The sequence below is a fragment of the Pseudopipra pipra genome, chromosome 2, assembly GCF_036250125.1.
Source record: "Pseudopipra pipra isolate bDixPip1 chromosome 2, bDixPip1.hap1, whole genome shotgun sequence".
Taxonomy (NCBI): Eukaryota; Metazoa; Chordata; class Aves; order Passeriformes; family Pipridae; genus Pseudopipra; species Pseudopipra pipra.
In genome coordinates, this window is record NC_087550.1 from 110,818,543 (window position 1) to 110,833,789 (window position 15,247).

The 15,247-nt window shown below is 36.2% G+C and overlaps 1 protein-coding gene across 1 annotated transcript in view; it reads right to left on the reverse strand.

Annotated features, from left to right (window-relative positions):
* Nucleotides 1-1,219: 1,219 nt before the first annotated feature.
* The window catches only part of RPGR (retinitis pigmentosa GTPase regulator), a 39,657-nt gene continuing 25,629 nt past the window's right edge, over nucleotides 1,220-15,247 (reverse strand). Inside the window, 10 exon segments of the mRNA XM_064646866.1 lie at nucleotides 1,220-3,532; nucleotides 3,737-5,349; nucleotides 5,711-5,725; nucleotides 5,728-5,766; nucleotides 6,375-6,440; nucleotides 8,176-8,282; nucleotides 9,503-9,668; nucleotides 10,558-10,740; nucleotides 11,797-11,921; nucleotides 12,456-12,611. Coding sequence (XP_064502936.1) covers nucleotides 2,689-3,532; nucleotides 3,737-5,349; nucleotides 5,711-5,725; nucleotides 5,728-5,766; nucleotides 6,375-6,440; nucleotides 8,176-8,282; nucleotides 9,503-9,668; nucleotides 10,558-10,740; nucleotides 11,797-11,921; nucleotides 12,456-12,611 — 3,314 coding nt within the window. The 3' untranslated portion in view covers nucleotides 1,220-2,688.

Sequence of the window (15,247 nt, forward strand, 5' to 3'; positions counted from 1 at the left end):
CTCTATTGCAGGATTTTCTTTTCTCTACTAAAAACTAGTTCAGGAGCATTTCTGCCATGTTGCTTCAGTGCTGCACATAAATCTTTCTGTATGCCATAATAAATACCAAGGACATACTGAATTTTCACAAAACCACAAGTAACAAACTTTATAAACCAGTATGAGTCAAACTAAATAAAATTCCACCCGTTATGCTAATGGAGTTCCAAAGTCCCATCAAAGCCCAGAAACGTTGGCACAATGTACAATTTATGTAACGATTCAGTGGAAAACCCTTAGAAGTGCTGGAGTAATGCTCTGCTTTTCCCCCACCACAGGAATGATCCACAAAACTACATAAAATTAGTTCTCAAATCAATGAATTTTCATCCAGACAAAACAAAGAAGAGGAGATGCCCATGAGCTGGCTTCCCTTCACTCTCAGAAAGCTTTATGCTATCAGCACATGCTAAGAGAGGAACAACAAATGGTCTCCATTTGCCTAAGAATTAAGACTAAAAGCTACAGCCAAACAGTGAATGAAGAGCCATTCCTATGTGGAATTGGAAACCACTTGCTTTAAAGTGCTCTCACCTTCTTCTCCCTCTCTCTAGGAAATATTTTTAACAAGAAATAACAAACTTTTTTTAACAAGAAATAACAGACTTTTTCTCAGCACAGTTTTCTTCCGAAGATGAATTCTAGAATCACAAAGATGTAGATGTCATATCCAAGAAACCCAGTTTTAGGCCTATAAAAATACTTCTCAATATTATTCAAAGTTTGATCACAGTGACATCCTAATCTTTCCCAAGAAGGATAAAATAACACATCATAGCTTCACTTAGTTTCAGAAGGAAGTATTTTCACAGGAGTTCAGTGACAAAGCAGCACTTCTGAGGGTTCTGTTGTTTGAGCTGTTTTCTTGGGAAGTGCCTTTAACTGTTAAAATATTGCACTCTATCAGACTGTGAACATACTTACGTTGTCTCAAAGACACATGCACAAGGCAATGTGTTCCAGAGAATTCCAAAGCTTGAAACACATTTCACAGGGACAAAAAACAGTCACTGGATTAACTTTTCATTGTAGTTAGGCATGGCACATGACCAAAGTGATCTTACCTTCAAATGCAGTATATGGAAGGGGTGAGTAGGGCAGGAAGGATCAAACTAGACTACAATCTACTGGCAAACTACTAATCTGCTACAGGCTTTTTAGAAAATGAATTCTGGAGACATTGTATCAAAGATAGTTTAATGCCAGTATCTTACAAAACAGTATTAAAAATGTTTCATAATCCCAACGTAAGTATTGATTCCATTAACATTTTTATTGAATGACATTTACTCATTTTGATTCCTTTCTTCTCCTGTTCTCATTTTCAAATAGGATTTAAGTAACTATCTTGCTGGAAAATGAATGTCAATACTGAGTTCTGTTTAAAAAAATGTCCCAGACCACCCATTAGCATAGAATTTAAGTAACAGTGCTATATGACAAGTCCCTATCTCTTCATTTGCCAGTTCAGCCCCCAGTAGTTGAAACAGTAATGCAATATCTTACAAAAATAACTTGCAAGACTTGTTTGTGTATTTTAAGGAAACTCCAGAAGTATTAACCTTGTCTTTTCCCAAAAGAATTCAGACTTTCTTGCCACTTTCTTTACTATTCCATCTGGCTTCTAGCTCTACCTCTTTTGAGAGATCACAGATGTGATTTTTTAGAAGGGAAAAGCACAGATCTCCTCCAATGAGGAGAAGCTTTGGCTCAGATACCGAAAACATATATATGCTTCACACAGCAACAGAATATATTCCCCTTCCTGAGAACCTTAGAGTTAGATGACTAATATAATGCAGTGTTTTGTAGGCAGATATATAATCTTCTGTGTACTGCACAGTATAAACAAGTAAAAAAAGTTTACAAGTGTATTTTCAAATTCTTTTCACCAAGGGTGAAAGCTAAAAATTATCCCTGAACAGACACATTCTGACTCTAACTTAAGCTAGGACAGATTCTGAGACTTGTGCATTTGCACATAATTGTGTGCCAAACACCAAAACAAAAAGTCGACCTTAAGGCCTTTGAAAAATGCCAGGCCATCACTTACCCAGGCCTGTATTTCCATTTACCTCTCATCAACTGACCCAAAATTTGGCAACTTATCTTTTCTTTAATTGATGCTGAGTACTCAAACATTTTACCAATGTATGAACAGAAGAAAAGTAGGGGGAATGAATATGGACTGACAGCAAAATTTAAAAATATGTATATTTGCTAATTTACCGACACGCCTTTCATATAAGGCACAGTAACAAGTAAGCTGTCCTGCAACTAATATTCATGTATTGCTGATTCAAAGGCAAAGAAGATTACACTGTTGCAATGTATAATTCATGTTGGCAACACAACATTACAATTTAATTAAGAGGCAAACACAGTTTACCTCCTCAGCAATTATTTTTTAAATCTGTGTCATACATGATAAATGTGATTGTAAAAATGACTATATCAACAACTTATGATTTCTCTTATAAAAGCTTCCCAAATCTAAACATTTTCTTCAGTCTTTTTGGAGAAATTGGCACTTAAATGCATGATAATGTATTTTGACTACATTAGAATTTTTTTTAAGTAATAAAAATCAACCTGCCATCGTTCCGAAGTTTCCTGAAGAGGTTTAAAATGCATGTCCAGTAGTCTATTCTACTTTAGTGTTAAATAATGAGGTAGCACATTGTTCCAAAATTGTTCTGAATTATGTAAACCATTTGCTACACGCTGTTTGGACTTCATGGTTTGTTTAGAGCTGTTTGGTAAAGCAGTACTTTCTGTCTTTTCTGACTTCCTGGATTTGCTTTTCTTTTGTGGAAGCTTATTATGATAATTTTTTCTTTTATGTTTTGCTTTTTCCTCTTCCTCTTCTTCTTCCTCCTCTCCCTCATCCTCTTCCTCCTCTCCTACATCCCTTTCCTCCTCTTCTTCTTCTTCTCCCTCTCCCTCTTCCCCTTCTTCTTCTCCCTCTTCCCCTTCTCCTTCCCCTTCCTCTTCTTCTTCTTCTTCTTCTTCCTCTTCTTCTTCTTCCTGCACTCCCTCTTCTCCCTCCTCTTCCTCTTCTTCTTCTTCCACTCCTTCTTCCTCATCTTCCTCTTCTTCCTCATCTCCCTCTTCTTCTTCCACTGCCCCTTCTCCCTCTTCTTCCTCATCTCCCTCTTCTTCCACTGCCTCTTCTCCCTCTTCTTCCTCTGCCTCTTCTCCCTCTTCTTCCTCATCTCCCTCTTCTTCCACTGCCTCTTCTCCCTCTTCTTCCTCATCTCCCTCTTCTTCTTCCACTGCCTCTTCTCCCTCATCTTCTCCAACTCCCTCTTCTTTTTCCTCCCCCACTCCCTCATCTTCTTCTATCCCTTCTTCCTCTTCTTCATTTCCCCCCTCTTCTTCCTTTTCATCTTCTCCACCCTCCTCCCCTTCTGCTTCTAGCCCTGTTCCTTCTTTTTTCTCCTCATCTTTTCTTTCCTCTTCAGCTTCATCCTCCCCTTCTTCTCCTTCTTCCACTCCATCCTCCTCCCCTTCTGCTTCTGCCTCTGTTCCTTCTTTTTTCTCCTCATCTTTTCTTTCCTCTTCAACTTCATCCTCCCCTTCTTCTCCTTCTTCCACTCCATCCTCCTCCCCTTCTGCTTCTGCCTCTGTTCCGTCTTTCTCCTCATCTTTTCTTTCCTGTTCCACTTCATCATCCCCCTCTCCCTCTTCTCCTTCTTCCACTCCATCCTCCTCCACCTTCTTAGTCCTCATATCTTCTTCTTCTTCCTGTTCTTCTTCAGATACATCTTCTTCCTTCCCTGCCAATGGTTCTCTTAATTCCTTCTCTTCACCTTCGTCTTTTTCTTTCTCCCTTTCTTCATTTTCTTCTTCATCTTCCTTCTCATCTTCTCCTTCCTCTTCTGCCTCTGTCTCTTTTTCTTCCTCCCCCTCTCTATGTTCACCTCCTTCCTCGCTCTCATTTCTTCCCTCACTTTTAACCTGTTCCTCCTTTTCTTCTTCAGTGCCTTCCTCTTTTGCATACTTCTCCATATCCTCCTTTTCTCCCTCACTCAGCATTTCTTCTTCCTTCATCAACCTGCCTTGCTCATCTCCCTGATCTTTTCCATCTTCCTGATTAACCTCTTCAATCTCCTCTGCACCCTCATTCTTACTGTCTCTCTCAGCCTGTGACTCCTCTCCTTCATGTTCTTCCTCATTATCTTTTTCCTCCTCATCTTTATCTTTTTCTACTGAAACTTCATCTCTACCTTTCTCATACTCACTGTCTTCTTCTTCCTCCCCTAATTTACCTTCACTGTCAATTGTTTCATCTAATTTTTCTTTTTCACTTTCACCCTTTTCACTACCTTCACCCTCCTGCTCTTGATCAGAATCCTCCCCATTCTTAATTTCTAATTGCCCATCTTCATCAGATTTAGCATCAGAGTTTGTTTCTTCCTCATTCTGGCTTTTTAAATCAGTCTCTTCTACACATTCTTTCTCATTGTTTCTAATTTGCATCTCCTCAATCTCACTGTCTTCTTTTTCTAAGTCCAAATCTTCCACGTTTTCTACTGTTCTCCTTGCCCTCTGGATGTCTCTGCCTTCATTGTAGTCCTCTTCTTTTTTCCTACGCTTAAGCACATACTTTTCAAGATCATAACTACTTTCCTCAGTTGAAGACGATGACATAGTTACAGATATTTTAAACCCTATCTTCTCTGTCTTCTCTGTACTGCTTTCTTCTCCTTTGACGTGTGTTCTTTCACACTTCTCAGATTTTTCAGCAACATCCTTTATTTTGTTTTGACTTTTTATTGCTTCTCGACTTTCTTGCTTTTGAACGAGATTGTATTTTTCTACAACTAAGGAATCATCAGTCTGGGGGTGATCCCTGGATGCAGAAGGAAGTACCTCTATTTTAAGTGATTGCTTAGATTTAACGGCTTTTGATTTTTTATTGGAAGAATTTGGTTTTTCAGACAGAATTTGATTTTCAGTTGGAAGATTATAAGTTACATCCTCTCTGAAAAATTCAGGATTTTCCATATATTCTTCTTGCCTTTTCACTAATCTGCTTTTGTCCCTAGTCATTTGTTGAACACCCCTCTTCAAAGTACTAACACTTTGTGTATGCTCAGGTTTAGCTTTTGTTGTTTTTTTTTTGGCCACAGACTTCCCTACAAAGGCACTACTCTTTTCTAAATCTTGTCCTGGTGACTCAGAAAGTGAGGACTGTTTTTGTAAAGAGCCAGAGTCTAATTCTGAGACCTCCTTTGTGGAATCAGAATCCTTATTTTTCAGCCCACCCTTACCATCTCTTTTCAGTTTCACATTTTTATTGTTCTTCTATTCCACACGAGAAGCAGAAAATTAAAAAGAAAGAAAAAAAAATCATTAAAGACAAATGACAGCAAAAGAAAAAGGTTAGAAAAGCATCTGAACAAGAAAAGAAACAATTTGTGAGAAGGGATTAAAAGATAGCATAAAAAGTAGAATATCTCACATGAAATGAATTCACCAGTGCATATATGAGAAGAACATAACATTCTGTTAATGATTAATGTGCTACTACACCTTTCTCACTAACCCAGCACTGCAAGGGAATGCAGGAAGGACTGTGCATCCAGTACCACATCCCATGAGCCAGAGCAGATGCGATGCATGAGGTTGTTGCAAACAGAAGGAAACAAGCACAGTTCTCTTACACCTTCCTCCACCTCCTCCCTGGAAAAATCTTCTGAGGCACTCACTGCTATGCTCTTTCTAAGAAGTCTGAAAGTCTGTTGCCTTTCTGCTTTAAATTTTACACTTATTTAACAAATTTTGCAGAATAATTTTTAAAATCTAAAATAAAATTATAAAGAAATATAACAAAATGCCAAAAAGCTAGGATCACTTTAGGAGTGAAACAAGAAGGTAATACAAAGTATTTTAACTTCATGATTAAAACCAGTAATTTTGCTCCTTTAAATATAATCTGTGGTGAATACTTGTCAGTAAAGTGTTTACTTACACTATGTCCCAAAAGTCAATTGAAATCTTTTTGTAGCAACGAACCAGCAGAAATGTATGTATATGAAATGTGTATATGATAGTCTCTTGCTCCTTAAACTGGTGAAACATTATATACTCTCATCTCAAACCCCACTGGATATGAGGAGTTCTATGTGCCTGCACAAATTCTGACTTCAGTCAGCTTCTTAGAATTTCATCTTAGAATTGGATATTCAGAAAATTTGCAAGAGGAGGCCTATAAAATTTGCCTATTTTTTTTTTGCCTTGCAAAAACAATGAAGTACTAGGATAACACAAGAATTGCAGATTTTTTGAACATCATTACAAGTATACATGTATATAATTAGTTACAGTACCTTCTGTTTCTGGAGTGGTGATAATTCTATGGACCAGTCACTGGGATTCAATTTCATTGCATGTGTCTGCAAAAAATAAGATCTTTATTAAAAAAATAAATATAACTAACAGGGAAAGCAGCATCAAAGCCCAGTTCTACTAAACAGAGCTATTTCATGAACATTTTAATATTATTGCAGTTAGGTTGAGACAAATCTGTATGATCATTAAACTCTATTTCACTTCCACTTCCTCATTTACTGCTTATAAAGAGAGTGGTAACCAGCCTAGATGGTCTGTAGAGACTGAAAGCCCTTTCTTACAGTCCACAAGCACATTTGAGATCCACCTTCCATCCACCACAAAGTTGAGGCTACAAATATGACACCTGATCATCATAACCTTCAACTCAACACTTAGTTTGATACCACAGCCTTGAAAGAATATGTTCAAAGAAACATTACACAGCAGAAATTTTCCTTGGAATCTCTCTTCTACATAAAGCAAAACCCCAAAAGGCAAGGCAATGTAGAATATTACTAGGTTGGCATGTGTAGTGAGATTTTGGTCATCCTTTCCCACATATTCCAAATGACCAGATAATGTTCTTTGCTGCTGTTTGTTAACTGCTTATGGCTTAATCACCATATTCTTTTTCAACACAGTTCTGGCTTCAGACGTCCAAAAATTCGTATCATCAATATGACATTAAAGGTTTTCCTCCACCTGTCACACTTGTCAATAAGATATATGTTGCCACAGCCTAGAAAAATTGAGGCAACTATGCTGTATCAGGTTATTTGCATTTAGATTCAAGAAGAGCAATCATTTTATTTTGTATTTTGACAAGTTTGACAAGTTTGCCTGATGGGCTTTTTTCAAATTTACTGTTTCATTCTGACAAATGTTTTAAAATTGATTCACGATAAGTACAAAACCTAAAAGGAGAAGGAAGTCTAGCTCATAAAGTGTGCAATATGTAAATAAGGCCATGCTGTGCATTGTATCTGAAAACATCTTTTTTCTTGTAAATCAAGTTTTATAACTGTGAAATAAATGGTATGTACAAACAGACTGTTAAATTATTTAGTACTTTTAAGTACAAGCAAATAATAATTCCTGTAAAATGTGCAATCCCTCCAGCATAACTGACAGCATATTCAGAGCTGAATCCACAGAGAGTGGATTCCATCAAAGGCTAAAAAAAAAGACAAAACCCAACTCTCTTTCCAGTGCACTGCATTAAGGCCTGGATATGTCCTTTCTGCTGAGCAAACAAAATTGTTTTGAAAAAGTGTAGAAGTGATAAGGTGAACATGTTTTTTAAATAAAAGAAGTATGTAGGAACAAGCTTGAGGATCACCAAATAATCAAAATGTCTGCATTTCGGTCTTCTCTTTAACGTGCTCCACCTGTACTAAACCTCTTCTGGAAACAGGAAAAGATAGCTCTTCTGCTTCATTTCCTGAAATTCTCTCTTGGAAATCATTAAGAAAATCAAGTTCAGATACCATGTGGTATCCAGCATGCTTTTCCTTTACTTTCTGATTGCCAGAGCTAAAATGTGGGGAGGGGCTGCATCACTTGGACTGCTTTAATCTCATCCTACAACATTACTTGGGAAATTATAACATATTTCAGCACTGGATAATGATGATATGAAATGCATGCCCATTTTACTTTCAGTACTTCTTCGTGTCACATAGGACATTCTGGGCTAGTCAGGAGTTCTGTACTAGGACCTGAAACATGATTTAGCTTCTTTGTCTTCTTCTGCATAAAAAATGATTGAATTATAGATTCATTATTGGAATATATTACCATATTTAGGATGTCAGTTGTATCTCCAAGGTTTCTCTCAGCACTGTCATCATCTGAATCTTCTTCTGCAGAGGCTTCACCAGGTTTATCCTTTTGATGATCATTTTCTACAATAGGGGGAAATAAATAAACAAACAAATTCCATAGGAAGAAGCAATATATAGCAAACAAAACACCCCACTCTTATAAAATAGAGAGTATTTCTAATTTTCTGACATAGAACTGAAGTATTGAGATTCCTCATTCCCCCATCCTAAGACACAGAAGAAAAACTTCCATCCCTTTTCATCAGTATTAACATTAGAGGTTAATACTGAGACCAGCAATCAGTGCACTGTAGATCTCTGACCATTTCTGCAGGCTTTCAAAGCATAAATATTACATGGGACATGGATTCTTTTGGATAATCTTTTTAATAACTGTGTAACAATTAGACCAAATTAGCTGCAGTCATGTTATGCACATTGCACATTACCCATGCAATGGATGGAGAGACAGTGAGTTTAACTCCAATGCAGCATCATAAAAATGTTCCTCTGTCATTTTCAGGTTCACCTCAAGTCCATCAGGTATAAGACTATTCCATACAGCACAAAACCTGAGGTTTTAAGCCTAGGAAGACTCTAAAGGCAATTCAAATTTCACAGCATTGCTTTCCTAGAATGAGAAATGCTAATGGACATGCTGGCTGCTTTACAAATAATCATCTTAATTTTAACTGAATTAATTACTTTCAAATGAGATTTGACTGTCCAATAAATCTGGGCTAACCTTCACAGAGAAGCACTGCATTCTGCACTCTTCAGCACTGCTTCTCCAAGGAAATCACACATGCCCAGGAACACAGATAAGTGCAGATCTGCTCTAGAGAATCTGTGCAAAAGTCCAGTGCTGTATCAGTATTATGGTTATCCAGGCTTTTGCATTAGCTAGAATATTATAAATCCTTATTATCTTAGCTAATAGAGCATTTTGCATTTCCAAGTAAAGAAGAAAGGTCCTGTAAGAATTAGTAGACCTCTTCTCTTATCCAAGTTCTCTTATAGACCTTACTGTCTCTACTATCGTTCCTAACCACAGGTGCAATTCAGAAGTTGTTTTTTCTTTCACTCAAGCCTCCCCTGAATCTTTAAGCATGTTTTCCAAACATGAACACTGTGAGGCGATTTCTTGTCTGCATTTCTCAGCTTTCTGTATGCTGCCAGACACTCTTGAGGTAAGACTGAACTTAAACTTCCTTTCATATTCAAACTGAGCATCATTTATGAATGATGAGAGCTAAACCATACTTATCAGAAAACAGCAGCAAGATGTGGGGACAATTCACCTTTTTCACTGTCTCCATCTGCCACAGATTCAGCTTTAGGAAGACTTGTTGCAGAAAAACTGAATGGGGTAGTGTTGCTTGTCACAGGCAATGAAGATTTTAAGAAGCTTTCTCCCAGTGGAGGCAGAGTTCGTGCCATTCGAATAAACTGTTCTGGTGACCTTTCCTTTAGAAGATCAAAAAAATATACTGAGAATAAGGGTAGAAGAACAAAATGTAAGCAATTTCTCATATTTAATAGTAGTATTTTCTTTTAGTCGATGATACTATGCTGAACTTTTACACAAAGCAGAAAAAAATATCTTCAATATTTTAATTATTTATAGTCCTAAAAAGTGGACATAGAAGGAATTTTTTAGATTGTTTCTACACAATAATTTCAAGCAGTCTTAAAATATAGACAAAGGGCAAAAAGAACTTCTATTTAAGATTTCTATTTAAAATGAAAAACTACTCTCTCAAATAACACTGAGATATTTAACCCACAACATCAATACATTTTTACGAAATAAATGCAGGTTTTGGTAGAGTTAGTTTTCAGAGAGGTAAGTAAAATAATCCAACTCATCATGCTACTTAAAGAAATCACATGGAATGTCCAGTGGAGATAAAGGAGAAAAAACTACTATTTTAGGTAGCTACAGGATTTAGGGATATTTTAAGCTGATGGTGAAATGTTCTCCTTATATATTTTATAAACTATGAACTTGTTTAATATATTCAAGGACTCAGAGGGAACAACGAAAGAGTCAGGTTCTTGGCACCATTTAAAAATATATTTTTAAAAATGCAACAGAAGAGGTTCTCTATTTTGCAAACCCAATTTGAATTTTTTTCCCAGAAATAAACAAGGAAAATCTGACCAATACCTCTTTTTTTCCTGCATCAGCTTTTGGGATCAGAGTAAATATTAATTTTTCTTTTTATACATTAAACTTAAACACTTATCTTAAGAAGATGTATTTATCTGCTGGGTATATGCTGTGATTTTTAGCTTTAAAAGTGATTTTGTTTCCTAAAAGAAGTATGGCAGCTCTAAAGAGCTCTGGATTTACCCTCTCCCGACGTCGCATTCGTGCTGCTGACAGTTGTAAGGTGTCTGCCAGTACAAAGTCCCCGCTCATTTTAGGGATAGTAGCAGTCAAAGGATTCTCATACAAATCTTCTAAGGGTATTTCTTCTGATCCTTTCGGTCTTGGAGCAGCAAAAACCAGCATGTGACAACCACCACAAGCAACCTACAGCTCAAAAATGGGTCTGATTATTTCAAGTATCAATAGAAGGATGGCATTTTCTTATAATCATCTCAAGGGGCTTGGATTATAAGAAAAATGTAATAAAGGTAAGACTACCAAATTGCTTCAAATTTTGCTCCTAATTACATCAGCAAAATAAAAGTACTTAATTATGTTTATTAATGACTAGTGATCTATCTTCACTTCTTCTTAGCTAAATACAGTATATTTGTATTGAACAGAACAACAGGCAGACATTTCCACTGATTTTCGAGAGATTTGAGCTACTTATTTTGATATAAGTCAAATGTGGTCAATATTAATAGTTTCAGTTACACAAATCTAGTTGTTTTATCCCAAAATCCACAAAATGTAAAGCAAATCATAATCTCTCCAATATACGTAGTATTATTACATAAAGATCAGATGTTTCACTTTTTAAAAAGTTTAAAAACTTCACTTCTGATTAGACTTCCTTAAACTCTATTTCCAGTAAACAAAGAGAAGACAAACAGACTTTGGTCCCAAATTTTGCTCAATCCTGCGTTATGTTAGCATTTTTGAAGCTGACAATTCTGTGACACTTATTTTTTCTGTACCTCAAAAAACAGACAAAAACAATTCCCTTAAAATGAAAGAGTATTCCTGCTTTCTCATCCCATTTTAATTCTAAAAAGCGAAACCTCAAATATTCTAAAATATTTAAAAACATCCCACTGTACAAAAATTGCCACAATTGAAAAGGTAACACTCTGGTGTTTTCAGAAAAGATAACAATTTCCCCCATTCCAACAATCTAAGAGTAATAAATATTTCATCTTAAAGGCTACCACAGCTCTATAGACCAAATCACTATAGCACAAGACTACTGAATAAAACCCTAAAAAAGAGTCTATATGTGCAGATCGAACCAAAGAAATTCTAAACAGGTAAGCATATATAATTTCCTTTTTCTTTCAATTTATGTTGTCAACTAATTAAATATTAAAGAAATAAATAATTCTCATTAATAATGTGTTTCATAAAAAGGTGTCTGAGAAGCATGAACAAAAGTTTTACCAATAGCACTGTGAACTTCAAGAAATTATAACACAGAGTGGGATCAAACAGGTTTGTAAAACTCTCTTCTCCAAAGCCCAGCTTGCCATGTCGTCCATCTCCAAAAGTGAACATGAGGCCATTCTCTGTATGTGGAAAAAAGGATGTTATAACCAAGATTCAATACAAAACCAGGACAGAACCATTGCAAACAAAATAACAGGCCATGAAAGCAAGAAATATTTTTCTTCCAAAACGAAAACACGAACAATTATTTTTAGAACTTCAGCAGATGAATATGATTTTTAAAAATATGCATATTTTCAGACAAAGGACTGTTTGAGATGCAAGTTAGTCTAGACAATCTGTAAAAAAAAAACCAAAACCACTCTAACAAAATAATAAGATTTAAACTGTATAGAAAAACAAAGGTTTCTAAACAAGAATATTTGTTAAAGCAAGGCATGCTTATAAGGCTATAATTCCCCAGGAGATACAGGGCACAGAGTCATGCATGGCATGGATATGAATCAGGAATTCCTGTCAAATCTGGCTTCCTCACTGGCTCAGAACCAGTACATTTGCACGTGTCTTCTGCTATTGCTCATTTTGTAACAGAAGCTTTTCCAGTACAATAGCGAGTTGCTGGAAGTTCATTTCAGGTTTTTGCACTGACATACCTGCTATTACAGCAGTGTGATTTTCCCCACATGCAACGTTACGTATTTTATGCTTCTTCAAGTGTTTCACAGACTTCGGCACTGAAGATTCAAAAACAAAAGTACCATGGCCCAGCTGCCCATATTGTCCAAGTCCAAAAGTATAGACATCTGTCTCTGAAATTGTACAGGCAAAGTTAATAAAAAAACATGCTAATATATATGTATATATTTATATAGTAAATGGCTTTCTAATAGCCAAATGGAAGGCAACTGACATCAGCATCAAAAAAGCAATGTTTAATCAATTAAAAAAATGCACTAGCCCTAATCAATTACATTTATCAATTAATAACAACATATAACAAAATAAAGATAACCAGGAAATATTTATAGAAAATTTTGAATGGTTCAATATGCAATATATTTTCTAACATAACTGCAAAATAACCCACTGATCACAGGTACATGAGGTACCAGTTAAAAAAAAATAATGAAATTTACATACTGCAATCAATTCAAGACCACAATATTTACATATTCATGCATTTTCAAGTGCAATAGTCTCATCTTAATTTCTCTTTATCTTCATTTACCTTGTGTGATCCTAAATTTCATAGACAAGACCTCTTTAAACCAATACTAATTTGTATGTAAGAAGAGACTGGAACAGAAGAGGTTTTAGTATTCTGTTCAGCTACCAAATCAGCCCTGCACTAAACACAGAGAAGACTATAATTGTGTTATCTTGTGACAGAATAATCATCTTTCCACATTTATATTTTGTCTGTTTAATGGTCTGTCTGTGCCAGGAAAAAGAATAAAAGCTTCTCCAAAGCAATAAAGATTCTTGGTGTGTCCATCCTTGGCACTCCATCACAACAGGGGAAGACTGTGAAGCTTGGAAATCTTGATGAGGTCATACTTGAAAAGAGAAGGTTTTTTTGAAAAACGAGAGTTTTTCCTGGAATTTTATTCCCTGCTCCTTTTTCTTTTGCATGTAGGCAACGAAGGAAAAGCTAGAGAACTATTATTTAAAGTACTTGAAAAATTATTAAGAAAACCTTGGAAAGATTGGGAAGGACAAAAAATATTCTATGTTAAGTAAAAAGAACTTGGGAGCAAAATATATTGTTACATCATTGTTATGAATTCAGTGCAGAACATGCCCACTTTGGCTGTAGAGATGCCATCGGATTAAAAATGCCACCATTTTCAAAGGCAAGAGAGAAATGTGTGGAACACCAATCAACAGAGAATCTTTGCTTTCTGAGCACTTCTTTGTGGCCACTGGAACAGCAAAATAACTTTAAGTGCCACAAAAGTAACTTACACTGTGCAATCCAATTCTCACAGTAGCCACAGACTGGAGAAATACTAAAAACTAATCATGTTACCATTCCCTTAAACTAATCCTTCACTGCTGTCAGGGAAAGAGAAAGCAGAGAACAGACCAGGTTACAAATCACTACCATAGTACCCTTATACTAAACTTTCCGATTTTAAAAGAACCTTGATGAAATAGTGTAACACTACATATGGAAATGTTCTTTCTAGGAAAGGCTTTGCCCTTTCTATTCCTTTAAAACTTTGCCATATTAAGATGTCATGAATTCCCACTGTAAAAAAACTCCAACGATCTCACTTTTTTTCCAGACTGTAGATGAAGGATATTGAGTAAACGTCTTTTTTTTTTTTTTTTAACTAAATGTAATGATAAAGCTCCCTCTGCTGGAGATTCTAGTGCAAGAAAGCAACACCTTCTCAGGAGCTTTAGAAAGTAAAACAAGAAATTTCCTGTAACATTTAGACTTTCTGCATCAGAATAAAAAAACTACTCCTGAAAGACAGGAGCTTTTTCTAAGCAAACAAAAGTCTCACCTTCATTTCAGCAAATTATTTTCTCAGGATGGCTGATTCCATAAATTCTACTTAGAAGTATGGCATTTGTCTTAACTTTTCTTTGGAAACTGGCAGATCTTGTAATTTCCAAATTATATGGCTTTATCTGATTAACATAATTACTTTGAGTGAAGTTGGAGGGGTTTTTTCGCAATATCTTTAATTCTAGCATGAAACATGCAATGTCTTCTGCATTTGTGTCTAGTGGGAGAGATTCTCAAATGTGAAAGTGCAGGAAATATTTTCTTTTCTCTCTTTCTCTGACAATGAGGAGAAAGGGGTGATTGCAAGCCAGGTTGGAGTTTTGGAGGGTTTTTGCTGATACAGTTTCCTGTGGAACAGTCAAGGCAGCACCAGAGTGGTATAAGGGAAGAGGATGGACATACGTCCACAGGAGAATGAGAGATGCCTCCAGGGCATCGGGGAATCACAAAGAAGGCTCAGACACAGAAACACCACCCAGCAGGAAGAGAGCACGAGTCCTGTCTCTGCCTTGAGGAAGGATCTGCTCTCTCCACAGCAAGAGCCAATAGGAGGGTCCTTGACAGATGAAGAGAAACAGTTTCAGAGCTTGCACAGAAGCCAATGGCTTCGTTTTTCCAAGTGACCTCTAGCACCTAAGCGCAGGGGCTGCTTCTCCTTTTCTTCCTACATTTCCTTTTTTGAAAGAACAGGGGTATTTCCCTGTATTTGCTTAACCTCCAACTTTGCAGGCATATTTTGTAATCTCTGTGATCACTGGCACTATCAATAAAATAGTCCTAGGCAAAAATCTATATAGCTTTCATAATTTTTTTTAAAACATGCCATTTGCTTAAAGAACTATGTGAGCTCTGAGAGTGTTTTTAAGAATTATGTATTCCCTGCTATGTATTTAAGGCTACAGACAAAGTTTGAAAACCCACAGAACT